Below are 15,549 nucleotides of genomic sequence, written 5' to 3'. Positions count from 1 at the left end.
AAGTATGAGCCTTAAAACTACAGCGCACTAAATACAATGTGGTATCCTGGATTGGATCCTAGAATAGAAAAAGGACATCAGTAGAGAAACTGGGGAAATCCTGATAAAGTATTTGTTTCCCGACCAGGGATTGAACCCGAGTCCCGGCAGTGAAAGTCTGGAAGCCTAACCACTAGGCCACTGGGGAACTCTCCCGATAACTTGTTTATCCCTGCGGTAAAGAAGGCACGTGGCTGATGAGCAGGGAGGCGAGGCCACAGAGTGGGGCAGAGGGGAAGACCTGGGAAGCAGAGAACGATGACATGGCAGAAGGCGATTTAGGGTATGGCTTCAGAAGAAGGCCCGGTGGCATTTATGAAGTGCAAGTTTCACATTTATTTACATTTAGAAAAAGATCACATGGAAAGACCTTTAGTCCTCCCCCATTTTCAAGAAATGGGGAAGAAAGAAACAGTGCCGTTTTTCAGTATTCCAAGCGTAAGAGCTTGCGTGATACCTACCTACCCGGAAGGACCCCAGATTCCCTATCACGGCCCACAAAGTAGTACTGTGAAACTGCAATGTAAATGAAGTTCCTGGGAAGCCCAGATTAATGTCTCACTTGATCGATCCCATTAAGGAGAGAACAGTTGAAGTTACTGGAGACTTCTAGTGATTCTCCTTGGAAAGAAATTAAATTCAGATTCTAATTCAGAGTTGTCAAATGTGGAATTAAGGCAACGTCTTCACGAAACTTTAGAGGAGGTAGAAATTTTGAAAACGGAACTTGAGGCATCTCAAAGACAACTTGAAGGTAAAGAGGAAGCATTGAGAATTCCTCAAAGCAATGCAATATTTGGCAAAGCCACAAGTCATACCCAGGCAGTGCTTCAAAAAACTGTGGAACAAAAGAGATCCTTGGAGAAGGAAATAAACGCCTTGCAGTGGGAAATGGAATTTGATCTCAATAGATTTAAAAATATAGAGGAATCTTGGACCCAAAAATATGACAGGCTAAACTGTGAAAATGCAGTCCTCAAAGAAACTTTGAAACTGAAAACAGAAGAAATTAAAATGCTCAAGACTGAAAGTACAATTTTGAATCAACCGTATTTGGAGGCCCTCGCCATGCTTGATATCAAACAACAGAAGATGGCTCAGGGAAACACGTGCCAGGACACAAGTGGCTTTATGGAGGTTTCAGGTCTTGAGCTTGCAGTCCTGGGAGCCTGCCTTTGTCACAGTCCCAGCGGGAGCCCCTGTACCTGTGCCAGACTGGCAGCATCTACTCGGAAAATGCTCCTTCAGGTCAAACAGGAGTTGGAACTTGTGCAGAAGAGTAAAGAAGAAGCCTACATAATGGCAGATGCATTCAGAATTGCATTTGAGCAACAATTAATGAGGAAAAATGACCAGGCACTAAGATTGAGACAAATGGGTAAAATGTGTAAGAAAGCAACAAAAGGGACAAATTGGAAGCACCTTAAAGATGATGGGTTACCGTCACAAAGGAGTAAGAAGACCTTAGGGCAGAAACTGTTGGGCATGGCTCCCTTTGGAAACAGTTCTAAGAGTACTGATGACCAGCATGATCCTCAGGAAGTCTTTAAGATGCTAATAGATTTGTTAAATGATAAAGAAGAAGCTTTGGCTCATCAAAGAAAAGTTAGTTACATGCTTGCTCGGGCTTTGGAAGACAGAGGCACCACCTCAAAAGAGAATAAAGAAAAAAAATCCTATGAAAGACAATTCTCCATTAAAAATCCCCTGGCAGAAAACTTCAGAATTCCCTGTTTTACCTGATCCCGTACATTCAAGTGTTCAAATTTTTAATTCTGTGGGCTGCATTTGTTCAATTCAGCACTTTCAAACAGATCAAAACTACACAAGAACTCTTAAAAGATCCTATTCTTTGCCATCAAATATCATGTACTGAAGACAAACCCGTTGAAATTACAACTGAGAGCTGTTTATATCGAGACTTTGAAAACGGACCGTGTAAATGTTGCTACATCTTCAGAAGTTGTGTTTTACGGGTATTTCTAAATTGGGGGAAGCAGTTTAAATAAATGTTCTCTACAAGAAAAAATAAAAAAGTAACCTGAGACTGGCCTCTATCACTAAGCATAATGTTACTGAGTTTCATCCACGTTGTGGACTGTATCAGTAGTTCGTTCCTTTCTACCACTGAATAGTATTCAATTGTATGGGAATAAGGCACTTTGTTGAAGGACATTTGGGTTGTTGCATGGTTTTGTTGATTATGAACAGAGAGCAGTTGTAATAAACATTCGTGTGCAGGTTTTTGTGTGAACTCACGTTTAAACTTCTCTAGGGGAAGTACTTCAGGGGTGAAGTTGTTGGTCACGTGGCTAAGTGTAAGTTTAACTTCATGAGAAGCAGTAAAACTCTTTCCACAGTGGCTGTGCCACTCTGCATTCCAATCAGTAACCTGTGGTAAATCCGGTTGCTGCCCATCCTTAACAATATCCTTTGGTATTGTCAGGTGTTGTTTCCTTGGTTTGTTTCTTTGCTTGCTTCTTTCTTTCTTGTTTTGTTTTGGGTTTTGTTACGTTTTAGCATTTTTAAGATAGGAAGACAGGTATTTCACCTTAGTTTACATTTGCATTTGCCTGAGAGCTAGGGAAGTTGAACATCTGTTCATGTGCTCAGTGGCCACCTATATATTCTTTTTATTGAAGTTGTCTCTTCAGATATTATTTCCACTATTTTCTTCCTGTTGACTTTTGACAGTTCTTTATATATCCTGGATACAAGACCTTTGTTGGATATGTAACTTTTAAATACATTCTCCCAGCCTGGGACTTGTTTTTTCAAACCCTTTAGCAATGCCTTTCATGGAGGAAAAGTGTTTTTGGGTGTCATACCCGAAACATCCTTGCCAAACTCCAGGTTGAAGATTTTGTGTTATTTCCTTCTAAAAGTTTTACAGTTTCATGTTCCTGGTTTATATCTAAGATTCATTTATAGTGGGTTTTAGGATAAGGTGTGAGGTTCTTTTACTTTTAGATGGACGTCCAGTTGCTCCCGCACACATGCTGAAAAGCCAGTCCTTTCTTCATTCAATGGCTTTTGCACCTTGGTCCAGAACGAATTGGCCATATTTTGTGAAACTACTTCTGGAATCTTCCGTCTGGTTTATTTAATCGTGTGTCTGTTGCTTCACCATTGTCACACTGACCTTTGTTGACGGTAGTTTTATAAGTTTTAAAGGAGATAATGTGACTCCAATTTTATGCTTCTTGTCACACAGTTGTTTTGGCCATTTTAGTTTCTTTTACTTTCTGTACAGGCTTTAGAATCAGCTTGTTTTATACCTACAAAACATGCTGCTGGGCTCTTTACTGGAACTGCATTAAATCTATAGATAAATTTAGGGGAACTGACATCTTTACTACGGTCAATATTCCAATCCACGATCGTGGTATGTTCTTCCGTTTATTTAGGTCTTCTTTTACTTCTTTCCTCAGTGTTTTGCAGTGTGCAGAATGCAAATACTACGTGTCATTTGTTAGATTCACAACTACGAATCGCCCTCATTTGTGAGTGGTACGTGGTATTCCTCTCTTAAGTTTCATTTCTCCAGCGCTGTTTTACTAGTATAGAGAAGTATGATTGATTTTTGTGCTGTAATCTTGTATCCTGCACTCTGGGTAAATTCACCTACCAGTTCCAGGAGATTTTGGTGTATTTGTGTGATTTCAACAGAGACAATCAGCTTGTGAATTGAAACAATTTTACTTTAGTCTGCTGTTTTGTGCCACAGCATGGATGAATTTCCAAAGCATTGAAGCAGAGGGAAGAAAAGGCAGACACAAAAGGTTACATATTGCGTATTTATGTGTATAACAGGGCTCTGGTAAACAGCATTCTAACCTATAAGCAATGTAGAGAGGAGATCAGTGGTTTCCTAAGGCTGGATGTGGATGGTAGGGATTCACTGGGATGGGGCACAAGGGAACTTTATTAGGTGATGGGAAATGTTCTCTTTCTTGACTGAGGTGGTGGTTACATGGATGGCAGCATTTGCCAAAGTCCATGGAACTGTACACTTAAATGGATACATTTTTGTTGGCCAATGAAACCCCAGTACAACTGATAAAGAGAAACCTTGACTATTCGTTTCATTTGGAGGCACTCTGTTTGCAAATGAGTGAACACCCAAAACGTGGACCTCTGATAAGGAAAATATTCAGGGCTTTATCAGTCACTGCAATGTTCTCCTTGTGGGCAGCAAGCAGGGGAGTCTCGCCAGCCTCTGCAGGCCTCCGAAACCCGCCCACACACAGAAGGGCAAAGCGAGCTTCGGACAAGAATGTGAAGCTACAGCTGAGGTTGGACATGGGGAACGCCCTTCTGCATTGATTCCTGCCCTTGCCCTTTCCCCTCCTGCCTCTGAACCTTGTGCCTGGGGCCCTTCCCCCACCCCTCAGCCCTCCCCCACCCGGTGTTGGGAAAGGAAGCAAGAGGAGGAGATTTGTGAGGGTGGCCTGATCCCAGGGCTCCTCCTCTGTGTCCTGATTCTGGGTGCTGGGACGCCTCAGCGTCCTAGAGAGCTTCAGAGACAAGCTAAAGATAATTTGTAGCTGCTGGCTTCCCGAAAGGCCCATGATTATCTGGCTCTCAGCTGTCTCAGATTCCTGGCTAAAAGCAGTGCGCTGCTCATAGTGAAGCTACATCTTCCCACGTCTTCCCTCCCTGCTTTCAGAAGGCTCACTTTCCCCTAGACCTGATCTCTGATGCCTCCTCCATCCAAGGCTGCCTGAAGTAGGCACATGCTCTAATCCCTCCTGTTTTCCGGAGGCCTCCTGCAGATGAAGACTTCTATGGACAGTGTAGGGCAGTTCCTTTGCTTCACACCCTCGTCAACTCTTAGTATCCAGCCTTTATACTTTTCTTCTTTCATGTGGTCATTGGGCGTGTACACGCCACTTCTCTTCTTGAACTTTGTAACCCGTGGGTAGGTCACCCGTTTCCAAATAAATTGCATGTATTTGCTGAACCCCACACCAGGGCGGCGGGCCTGCAAAGGGACTGTTGTGTCACCCTCAGGTGTGCGAGTCCATTTCTGATGAGGATGCTGAAGCGTTGGCCTCTCCAGGACACAGGAGTGAGGATGTGTCAGGAGGCTGGGTGGGCAGTGGCAGGCCTTAAAAGCCCACGATGAACCTCAGGGGCAGGGAGGCCGTGAAGAGTGGGGTGCTGGCTCAGTGAAGGGAGACGGGGAGCTGTATGGGTTGCCCGGGTGGTCGGGAGGGTGGGTGTCTGCAGAGAGGAGTGAGAGCTGGGGGTGGGTGTCACCCCACGACACTGTGAGTCCCTCGAAGGCAGTGGCAGCAGACTGCAGTGGGCAGAGCACACACTGGGCCTCAAAGCGTCCTGGGCTCGAGTCCCAGCACTGCCCCCTTCCTGGCTGTGGGACGTGGGGCAAGTGTCCTCCCTCTCAGAGCCTCAGTGCCCTCATCCATGGAATGGGCCTGATCATCACCTCCCATCAGGGCTGTCTGGGGCATGACGTCAAGGCCATACGGGTAGTGGCATGCGAATATTCAGAATGACTTTATACATAATCGTCAGTAACTGGAAACAAGTGAACGGGTGAATGCTTGTCCATCAACAAGTGTCCCAGGAGTCAGAGGGCACAGGCCTGGGCTGGGGAGAAAGCTGCGGGAGCTGCCAAGGTGCACGCACCCCTCAGCCAAGGCCCTGGTGCATAGTAGGGCCTCAGAAAACACTTGCTGAGAACTGTTGTGGGCCCTTGTGGTGGGGGAGCCCGTGGAAGGGCTGAGGTTGGGGCCGGGAGGGAGGCCTGCCTTGGTCGCATGTTTGCCCTGTGGGTGAGGAGGTCGGCCGCCTCCGAGGTGACCATCCTCGGCTTCTGGGGGACCCAGAGTCTGTCCACGGTCCCCGGGGCCCTCCTTCCTCCCTGCTCCTGAGGCCGCCTCTCTGCTCTCTTCCTCCCTCCCCACCCTGCTCCCTGCAGAGTGTGGGGGAGCAGGGCCCAGGTGAAGACAACCATGGGGAAGCGGGTGGAAGGGGAGAGTGCTGCAAGCCTGGAAGCCTGGGGAGGTGGTGCCTTCCCCAGCACCCTGTCTCTGAGGGCTGCTCTCTCCTCCTTTCTAGATGAGCTGCCTTATCTCAGGTGCCCTCTGCACACAGTGCTCCAGCTCATACCTGTGGCTTGTGGTGAGTGCCCCACCCTTGTCCATGACAAGGCAGGTAGGTGCCTGCTGCGTGCACAGCAGGGTCCTGGGAGGTCCCAGGGCAAGGGAGCCAGAAACATTCCAGTGTCATTCATCATGCCAGGGCTGGGTTCCCCAATCCCGGGCCGTCAACCTGGAAACCTGCACCTGGAAGGGGCCAGAATCTCTGTCGGAATCACAGAGTGTCCACAAGGCCAGGCATCAAGCCAGCAGCCAGGGAGGCAGAAATCAAAGCACCAACAAATGAGGCAGAAACCCGCGTGAAGCCTGTCTCCGAGGGGAGAGGGGTCCATACAGAGCCTGCTTGCTGGGGGTGCGGCCCGGGCTGTCCCTCAGCAGGTCTGCACTAGGGGTTCAGTGCTCTGCTGCTGCTCTCTTGCAATCGTTAATACACTTTGAGCCAGGTGACCGGAGTTTTTGTCTTCCACTGGCTCTGGCAAATGATGTAGCTGGGTCTGGGTCAGGATCCGGGTCTGGCTGAGGGAGCGGGACCACTTCTTGGGGCAAAGAGGCAAGCGGGGGTTGGGGTTGCTGGGTGGGCTGGGGTCCTTACACTACTCTCTCGTTCCTCTTAACCTGGAGCCTTGTCCTCCGAGCCGTGGACGTCACTGGGGACCCAGAGAAGCCGCAGGCAGCCCCTTCCTGCTACGGAGTCCTTCCCAGGGTTCCAAAGTGTCTCCGCCCTCACAGTCCCGCACCTGGAGAATTAAAGTTCTAGCCTCCGCCCCCGCAGCCCTTGAAGACACAGAGACCTAGGCTGGCCTTGGCCGCGCCGGGAGAGCCCTGCTTCCATGGAGAAGAGCCCCGAGCCTCCCAAAGGGCCTCGGGTCATGGTCACAGGCAATGGGCTGTCCAGGTCTGCCTGCAGCTTTCTTTCACTAAACCGGCTCTCGCGGCAGTAATGGCTCCTCCTTTAACCTGCTGGAGGGGCGAGAATGTCACTGTGAGGCCTACCTCATTGTTCTTAAGACTCGGTCTGAGGTCCTGAGGTCCTGAAATGGTGTGGATGATGAGGGAAGGATTCCAGGACAGTGCCTCCAGAGATGGGGTGGAGGTGGGTCCTAGGGGATGTCTGTGGACCCCGTCCCTTGGTGGGAGGGGCGGTGGCACCAGCTCACGGCCCTCCACCCCACCCCTTCTCCTGAGGACCCCCACTGGCATTTAACCGGGGCCACACAGTGCAGGCAATCATGAAGCTGTATGGACCGGAGCCCCTGGAAACCCTTGGCCTCCACACTCAGCTGGCATCTCCGCGCCTCCCAGTGCCTGACCCGGCCACACCCCCCTGCCTTTTAGGGAGAGGCGGCCCCCGCCTGTCCCAGAGGGCCTGACCACCGGCCACTCAGAGCCACACCTGCCCAGGGGAAGGAGAAGACGTCCGACTGATTTTGCAACTTTAATGCAACACTGATACCCAAAACACGACAGCACGACAAAAAGCACACAGGAAAGCAGGAAGGGCAGAGAGCGCGTCATCTGGCATGCCATCTTCCATGGACGGGGAGTAGCTGCCTAGAGTGCTCTGTCGGGGAGGGGGCAGAGGAGGCACTCTGGCTCGGCAGGGGACTGCTGCAGCTCCTCAGCGCTGCCTGGAACCGGGAGACACAAAGGCCAGAGCACAAGGGTCAATACAGGTGAACCGTGAGGGACAGCAAGGACAAACTGAGTGTCCTGTCAGGCTCTCCTCGTTCCCCCAGGACACCGCGGGCCTTCCCCTGACTCCTCCCAGTCCCTCCACACCCCATCCTTCACAGCCTCATCTAATGACCTCCGATCTTACTGAATCCAGGAGAAGAAGCTGGCACTGGTTCTGGCGGCGTTTCTGGTCCGGATGGTGGAGCTGGTGCTGGGGCCATCGAGCATGCTGGTGCTGGCCGCACCATTGGTGCCACTGCTGACGCCAGCCCTCCAGGTGCCTCTCCTGTTGGCACGGTTGCTATTCAGAATGTACTGATGGTATCTGGCCCAGAAAGCGAAGGGGATCCTGGACCAGGCGTCGCCAAAATCTCCGTCCTCATCCCAGGTCAGGAGTTCGACCTGTATGTCGTCCCAGCTCCACCGTCCAATCAGAGCTTCCTCCCCGATGTTCATCTGGGCTCTCATCTGGGCCCTGGCATGTTCCTCAGCCATATCCACATCCATCGTCTTGAAAGCATCATCCACAGCCTCCAAGAAATGAGCCCTCCATTCCCGGGGGTCTCGGTTCTGATACTGCGGTGGAAGAACACCAGCCGTCGGAACAGCGACCCCACCTCGCTCAGCACCTGCTTCCTGCCGTACGCACCCTCCCCCCCCCCCCCCGCCCCGAGCGCTTTGCAAAATCATGATAGAAACCCACACAACTGGAATCGGGCTCTCATTATTCTGTGCCAGACCTGGGATTTTGCCCCATCCACTCACTACGTCTGTGAACTTGTGTCGGTGACTTAGGAACCTTTCTGGGCCTCAGCGAACCAGCGAGGTATGGGAAACTCCAGCCAGAACAGAGGCTCTGCCTTACCTGGGCGATGAATCTCAGCACCCTCATCTTGCTGGTCTCGTGGCGGGCGCGCAGGCCCCAGAGGAACTCATACTCGGGTGGGCTGCTATTGGGGATCTTCTTGTATTCCAGGTACCTGCGTGAGAGAGGAAGATAAACTTCTGCTTCCAGCCAGGCAGATCTGTTGCTGCACCAGTGGCTCCCAGCTGGCCCCTTCCCAGGCCCGAGGCTGCAGCTTGGCCGCCGCAGGAGGCCTGCCCTGGCTCCGCAGCCCTTGCCTCGCTCCCACGCTCGCTCCCAGGGGTTTCCGCCCCAAAACTGAGGTGGTCACACCCTTAGGCCACTGGTCCTGCCCAGCAGCCATGTGGAGGGGCAGGGGGCACGTGTAGGGTACTTGTTCGTAGGAAGGCCACGAGTTTTGTGCCCTTTGTCACAATAACCCAGGTTCCTGTTGGGTGTGTTGTAAACAGAGGAGCCATTTCTTCAGGTCCCCTGCTCTGAGCACACCCCACCATGGGGCTCGTCCGTGGCCTGGCTGAACCCTTGGACAGTCCAGCCTAGAAAATGACTGTACAGGAAGAAACAGTCAACCAAGAGCAGTGGACTCCATGCATACTCTCGACCATCCTCTCTCTCTCTCTCTCTCTCTCTCTCTCTCTCTCTCTCTCTCTGTGTGTGTGTGGGGGGGGTACGGGGGGGGATTCGTGGTGAACACGCTTACGGGCCTGTGTGAGGGCACACGAGATCTCCAAGCACCGAGGATGGGGTGGGCCGGGGCTAGAAGGTCAGCGGGGCTGGGCTCCAGGCCCAAATGGGCCTTATCCCAGGCGGGGCCATGTCAGGCTTCCACTCTCTGAGCCCCAGGCTCCTGAGATGTAAAGCCAGGGACACTGCCTAGAGGGCAGGTGCTGAACGTGATGGGGGCTTGTACCACCCCACCCGGGGCTCGCAGTCAGCATGTGCTCCCTTCCCCCAAGCCTCCATGGAATTGCCCTTCCCCCAACACTCACATTCCCCCCCACCCCACACTCACACCAGACACCCATCCCTCTGGTGTTAAGTCATGGGCTGGGGAATGGCTTCCTCAGCCAGAGCAGCAAACGAGGAAGGCCTGAGTGGCAGGCAAAGTGAACTCAGTCGATACTCACTTCTGCTTCACAAAGTCCTCTGTAATGAGTTTCCTCAGATCGCCCAGGAATGGGTGCCTCACCCTGAGTGCAAGGAAAGGAACGCATGACTAGAGACAGTGGCAGTGCCCGGGGTGGGTGGGAGCACTCCCAGCAGGACTGAGAGCTTCCCAGCCTGTGGGGTGTCCCCATGGACACCTGGGCCAGCAGCAGAGGCCAGATGGCCACTTGTCAGCGATGCCCCAGGGAGGGGTTTGACGGAGCCCCCAGGTCCGATGGTTTCTCTTAGTTCTCATCTGGGAACAGAGAAGGCACACGGAGCAGAGGGGGTGCTCAGAGTTCAGGACCGTTTCCCCACGCACCCTGGTGGGACCCTTTGCACTCTACCTAGTCCAGGACGCCACGCCCCGCAGAGACCACTAGGCCACTGCAGTCCCGGGGCCTCTTGTGCCCAAGGACACACTGAGGAGTGGGAGCCGAGAGACCCCAATCATACCCGGGGCGCAGTCCCATCTTGCGTAGTGCCTCCCAGAGGACAGCTGCGAGGGGAGATGAGGTACAAGAGTTTAGCACACGGAGGTGAGACGGCGGGCAACCCCCCAGCTGCAGGCCCAGCCACTCACCCTCGCTGGCACGGTTGCCGTTCATGAAGATGACGCCCAGAATCACCAAGAGGAGACTCAGCCTGGGGGTGTCCTTGGTCCTGAAGGTGTAGAAAGAGGGATCCTGTCCAGCATCCATTTGCCCGGGGGGGCCACAGCCGGCTCACTCAACTAGCCTCTCCCAGATTGCTGGGCTACAGGGCAGTTCCTCCCACTCTGTATGGCTCGCGCTACCTGGTCCAGGCAATTCATTCCTCGGCCTGAGACTGAGTCCCTTCCTCCCTCAAATGGGGATGCTAACACCTCCTCCCAGGGCTCTGCCGAGGATGGGGTTAGGCAGGGAGCAAACGATTGGCAGCCCTGTGTCCAGAGGCACATCCAGACCTTCCCTGCCCTTTGCGCATTGCGTCGGGAGCACAACTCCACTGGAGAGCACCCCCACACCTCCGTCCCCCTCCTGAGGCCCACTTTGCCAAGGCCTGGCCAGGACCTTAGCAGGGAGAGGCAACCAAGAAGCTTGCTTTCCTAGGAAGATGGGGGTGGGGAAGGGTGGGCAGGGGCGAAACCCGGAGAGCAGCAAATCCTCGGCCCAGGCTACTGCCCCTGCCAGCCCTTAACTGCTCAGCACTGCTAACTCTGGGTGGGAGCCGTGCTAGGCACCCCCCAACCCCACTCTTCTATTTCTCTGAGAGGAGCGGGGAGGCACCACCAAGGAAGGCCACCACCCTCCTGTGCTCTCTCACTTTCCCAGGAGGCGGGCTGACGAATCCTGTGTGCAGACAAGAATGTAGAGGTGTTCTTCCTTGTCGATTTCCTTCAGGTGGATCCCAAACTTCTACATGGGGGAGAAAACAGAATGTGAGATCAAGCCTCCATGCTGGGTGTCCTGCAGGCAGTCACTCAATTCCCCGTTAGAACTCTTCCTTGGCGGGGAGCCCCAAGCCCTGGGGGAGGAGGAGGAAGAGAGGCCACAGAGGAAGTGCCCTGTGGGAGCACTGACACTGGCTGAGACAATGGGATCCACCTCAGGAGACCACAGACCCTCAGAGAGCACGAAGGGCAAGAAGGAGGGAAGGAGGCAGGCAGAGGAAGCTCCCAGGTGGAGAGGCCAGGGAGGGCTTCCTTCCAGAGCACGCAGCCCTGCCCTTGGGCCTCGAGGGGGATGCAGGGGGCAAGGGTTCCCTGCGGCTCCTGCTCCACAGAGCTGCCCCCGGCCCCGCACCCACCTTTTCCAGAGTGTACGTTGCTCGTTCAATTATCTCAGGGAAATGTTCGTCGTATTCTCGGATGACATCCTTCAGCATGTCTGCAGGAGGGGAGGGGTGGGCAAAGCACCGAGGCTGAGCAGGGGCCACAGAGATGCAGCCTTTCTGTCAGCCCTGCTGAAGGAAGCACACTCAGGACGCCACACCGTGCAAATGGAGCCATCGGCCAGGCCTGATGTGTGTGGGGGGGCATCTGATGGGAGGCCCACAGGGCAGGGTTGTGGGAGGGGGGAAGGGCAGAGCTCAGGGAGGGGCCACAGGTTGCCCACCTGAGCGCTTGATGGGGATCTTCTTGTAGTCTTTAATCATCAGATATTTCACCAACTTATTTGCCTGGAGAAGGAGGGAGCACACGGGGAGACCAAGGCGTGGGCGACCTCAAAGAACAGGCCCGCAAGGGAGGAGAGGAGCGAGATGGGGGAAGGGTGGGCTTCTTACCCTCTCTTGCAGAAGGGTCACATTGCGGGGTGGCAAGCACAGTACGTGCCTTGAGGGTACCTGGGACCTCAGGGCCATGGGGGGCCGAGGGGCCATCTGAGGCCGCACAGTCGTCAGTGGGGGCTGCGATGCCCTCCAGGTCGGTGGGACCGCAGGAGGCTCTCTCTCCTCCTCGCTGCTCTCATATTCGTCATCCAGGTGCTTGGACTGTACCATTAGACAGAGGAGAGACTCAGGGCTACCAGGCTACCCGTGCAAAAGCACCTGGCACACATCTTAACCAGAGCAGGTACTTGGAGATAAGGGTAGTAGGAACAGCGGATGACACGTGCCGAGTGCTTACTAAGTGCCAGGCACTGAGCCAACCGCTTCTCCCTCCAGGCCCGAGGGTAGGGACTACGTGGAGTAAAAACATGCTAGTTAACCTGTCTTGGAGAAACATGCACAAGCTGAGAGAAGAGGGGAGGAGAGGGGAGGGGAGGGGAGGGGAGGGGAGGGGATGCAGGGAGGCAGAGGAGGAGGCAGAGAGAGGAGAGGGCAGAGAAAGCAGGGGAGCAAGGGGGGTTGGAGACAGCAGGGAGGTCTCACCTTCTTTGTCCTCTTGCCTCCCATCCTGGCCCAGGGCTCTGCACTCTGCTGAGAGGTGGGAGCTGCACCCTCAGGCTCAGGGATGCCCGTGGCCATCTTGGCCTTGGCAGCAGCTGCTGCCACAACATTCTGAGGCTCCACCCACCGAGTCTTGGCGAGAGCCTTCCCAGACTTGGTCGTCTTTGGCCGGGTGGCTGCCCCCTCCCCGGCAGAGGCTGCCTGGGGCCCCCCGGAGGCAGCACTGGGGCCCTCTGCGGCAGCCTCTTGGGCCGGGGCGGGTCTCTTGGGGCGTGGGAAGGCCATGCCACTGACACCTGCCGGCTGGGTGAAATCAAAGACATCGTTCTGACCCAGGAAGGCTGTTTTGGGCCGGGTGGCATCCATCTCACTGGCACGTGGGGCCTGGGAGAAAGCACAGGCCGTACTAGGGCCCTCGGCAGCAGCCTCCTGGGCCCGGGAGGATGTCTGGGGCTGCGCGGACCTTGCTGGAGCCCCGGGGTCGGCCATCTCGCTCTTGACTAGCATCTGGGAGCTGTGCAGAGAAGCAAGGCTTGTCTCAAGGGTGGCTGCCTGAGCCTCGGCAGCGGATGTCATGGGCTGGGTATCGCCTCCTGAGCCCTGGTCTGTGGCCACTGAGTGGTTAGCGACCACCTGATGGTAGGTGGCACGGGCAGCAGCAGCAGTGGCCCGAGCAGCTTGGTTAGAGGAGGCGGCCCGGGCTTCGTTGGCAAGTGTTTCTGGATCCATCCGAAATGCCTCCAGCAGAGTCCTGGCCAGCATAGGGTTTTCAAGTTCCCAGGGCTCATTCTGCAAGACCAGGGAGGGGAGAGCAAGGCAGACAGCTGTACACACTCGCCCTGTGCTGGCCAGCCCCCGACCAGACCCCAGACCCTACCAAACCCCCCTTCTCCCAGCAGGAGAGGGAAGGTTTGGTGAAGCTGGGCAGTCCTTCCCCATTCAATTCCAGCTTTCACCCACCCCCTCCTCCCATCCTCCCTGACGTCGCAGGAGGGAAGGCCCAGGGCTACCAGGTGGCCGACAAGGGGCCTCACCGCTAAGATGCGAAAGCCTGGACCCAAGCTCCCAAAGGCTCTGAGGATACGGATGTCAAAGCTGGTGAGGGCTCCGTAGCCTCCAAAAGCACCAAATTCTTCATAGTCGTTGCCTTCAACCATGTCTTCCTCCCCGACTTCATCACTACCCTCGTCCATGTCTTCAACGTTGTACCCTTCAGATTCTTTGCGGTAGCTTCCCTCAGCCATGCTGGGGGTCCCAAGGAGAAGAGAGCTCAGCCTGAGAGGGACGGGGAGGCCTCTTCAGGGGGAGGAGGCAGGACCCAGCAGGAGGCCGGATCTCTCAGGAAGTGGGGGGCTGCAATCATCAGGTTACTAGGCAGTATAAGGTCGGGGTGGGTGGGGAAGTGAGGGCCGCTGGGGTAGATTCCCTCAGAGACAGAGCCCTAAGAGAAGGATAGAGGAGGTCGGAGGAGACCTTACACTGAAAGGGGAGTTTAGGACAGGCAGCCTCCCCGGCCCAGCGGCTGGATTTGAACAGGGGGTGCACTGGCGGGCTTGGGTCCAAAGAGTCCCACGGGAGATGCGTTGAGAGAGGGAGAAATAATAAAGCGCCTGAATTTAATGCCTGGAGCAGGGGGCCAGAACGGTGGGGAGGAGATGACATGAGAGGGCTGAGGCAAGCGGGGACCGCTGTTAGCTCTGGGAAAATGAATCCCAGGGACCCTCTAAGTGCCGGTGGGGGGGATTCAGCTGATTCAGGTCTAGGTTGGGCTCATACAGGAGCGCTCAAGGTGGATGGCGTGGGGGTCTTCGGGCTAGGTGAGGCTCGAACTGGAGCGCTGGAGGTCTCAGAGGCCAGGACTGCAACTCCAGGAAGGGGGCAAAACGTTCAGTTCCACTGGGTTGATCTCAGAGTGGTTGGGGTGGAGGTGGGGCCTGTGCTCTAAGGAAGCTCAGCACAGAGCACACGGGTCTGTTAAAGGGGTTCGGATGGTGGGCTCCGGTGTAAGTAGGGCTCGGATCGGGGAGCCTGCGTCTGGTGGCGGTGGAGGGGGGCGGCTCCTATCTAGACCGCGGGTCTAACGGGGTTCAGGTTCTGCGTGCTTGGGCTTTGTTCAAATCCGGGGGCGGGGGATTGGGGATGGGGAGGGCACAGCGTACCCTCGTTCCACTCGCTCTCTCCTGGTCCCGTCTGGGGCTGGATCCTTACCTTCCCTGGGGCTCCAATGGCGTCCGTCCTCAGCACCAGGAACCCCGCAGCCGCGCCCTCGCCTACTGCTGCCAGCACAGCAGCTCCGACCACCCCGCCCCTTTTCTCCGCGCACCCCCCCCCCTCCGCTCCACCGCCGCGCGGCTGGGCAGCCTGCGCATGCGCGGACCCCTCCAGCCGGCCCGCTTTCCCAACAAAAGCCTTTCCCAACCGGTCCCCTGTGCGCATGCGATTCTGCCAGTGGGTGGGCGGGGTGGGGGGCGTTTTCTCCTTCCCGCCAGATTCCCCTCACCGTTCCCCGCCTCCGCCTCCGCGCCCCCGATCGCAGGCGCGGGCACTCGCACCCTGTACTGCGGTTCCAACCCATCCATCATATATATACCCTCAGTCCCCCCCACTTTTGCACAATGCTTCTCAGCCCTGCCCTCCCCCTTGCCTCTACGCTACGCTCCTCCAGTGTGATCTGGAATACACCGAGCCCTGCTTCCCCAGCGTGACCCCTAGGTCACCAATACAGAGGTCTCTAGCCCAGTCTGCAACTGCAACAAGAGAAATGGAATTGGCGAGAGGACACCAGTTCCCTTTGTGCTCCCCTCCACTATCCATCTCTAGGGCCCCCAG

At 55.1% G+C, this 15,549-nt stretch overlaps 2 protein-coding genes and 1 non-coding gene across 5 annotated transcripts; 1 reads left to right on the top strand and 2 right to left on the bottom strand.

Annotated features, from left to right (window-relative positions):
* The first annotated feature begins 236 nt into the window (after positions 1-236).
* Positions 237-1,915, top strand: LOC131748144 (coiled-coil domain-containing protein 125-like). The gene is given in 4 exon segments (XM_067023245.1): positions 237-497; positions 499-549; positions 670-1,707; positions 1,709-1,915. Coding segments are annotated over 4 exon segments (1,557 nt in total).
* Positions 1,916-7,586: 5,671 nt separating this feature from the next.
* On the bottom strand, positions 7,587-15,078 carry LOC131748930 (melanoma-associated antigen D4). Of its 3 annotated transcripts, none has more exons than XM_059051312.2 (13): positions 14,929-15,078; positions 13,755-13,995; positions 12,703-13,509; positions 12,115-12,321; positions 11,946-12,009; positions 11,638-11,717; positions 11,155-11,246; positions 10,433-10,512; positions 10,306-10,348; positions 9,831-9,893; positions 8,704-8,818; positions 7,972-8,414; positions 7,587-7,792 (listed from the first exon to the last, which is right to left on the bottom strand). In XM_059051312.2, exons 2-12 carry the CDS (start codon positions 13,962-13,964, stop codon positions 7,980-7,982), a joined length of 2,196 nt encoding a protein of 731 aa, XP_058907295.1. In that variant the 5' UTR covers positions 13,965-13,995; positions 14,929-15,078; the 3' UTR covers positions 7,587-7,792; positions 7,972-7,979. The 3 variants fall into 3 exon arrangements, with proteins under 3 accessions (XP_058907295.1, XP_058907294.1, XP_058907293.1); XM_059051311.2 differs by having other exon boundaries at positions 7,984-8,414; positions 13,755-13,965; positions 14,929-15,075; XM_059051310.2 differs by having other exon boundaries at positions 7,984-8,414; positions 14,929-15,017.
* LOC131749086 (small nucleolar RNA SNORA11) lies at positions 9,064-9,192 on the bottom strand. The gene has a single exon (XR_009333196.1). It is a non-coding gene; the product is annotated as a small nucleolar RNA SNORA11 (small nucleolar RNA).
* Positions 15,079-15,549: the final 471 nt, after the last annotated feature.

This window comes from Kogia breviceps, chromosome X (genome assembly GCF_026419965.1).
Source record: "Kogia breviceps isolate mKogBre1 chromosome X, mKogBre1 haplotype 1, whole genome shotgun sequence".
In the NCBI taxonomy this organism is placed as follows: Eukaryota; Metazoa; Chordata; class Mammalia; order Artiodactyla; family Physeteridae; genus Kogia; species Kogia breviceps.
The sequence above is the reverse complement of the archived record's forward strand: the minus strand, read 5'-3'. Positions and strand labels throughout refer to the sequence as shown.

Excerpts from the sequence above, each read along its gene's own strand:
- LOC131748930 (XM_059051311.2), bottom strand. The coding sequence starts at position 13,964 with ATGGCTGAGGGAAGCTACCGCAAAGAATCTGAAGGGTACAACGTTGAA. Across the intron at positions 11,718-11,945 it reads GATCCCCATCAAGCGCTCAG|ACATGCTGAAGGATGTCATC; the intron begins GTGGGCAACCTG and ends CCCCTCCTGCAG. Across the intron at positions 10,349-10,432 it reads CGGCAACCGTGCCAGCGAGG|CTGTCCTCTGGGAGGCACTA; the intron begins GTGAGTGGCTGG and ends CTCCCCTCGCAG.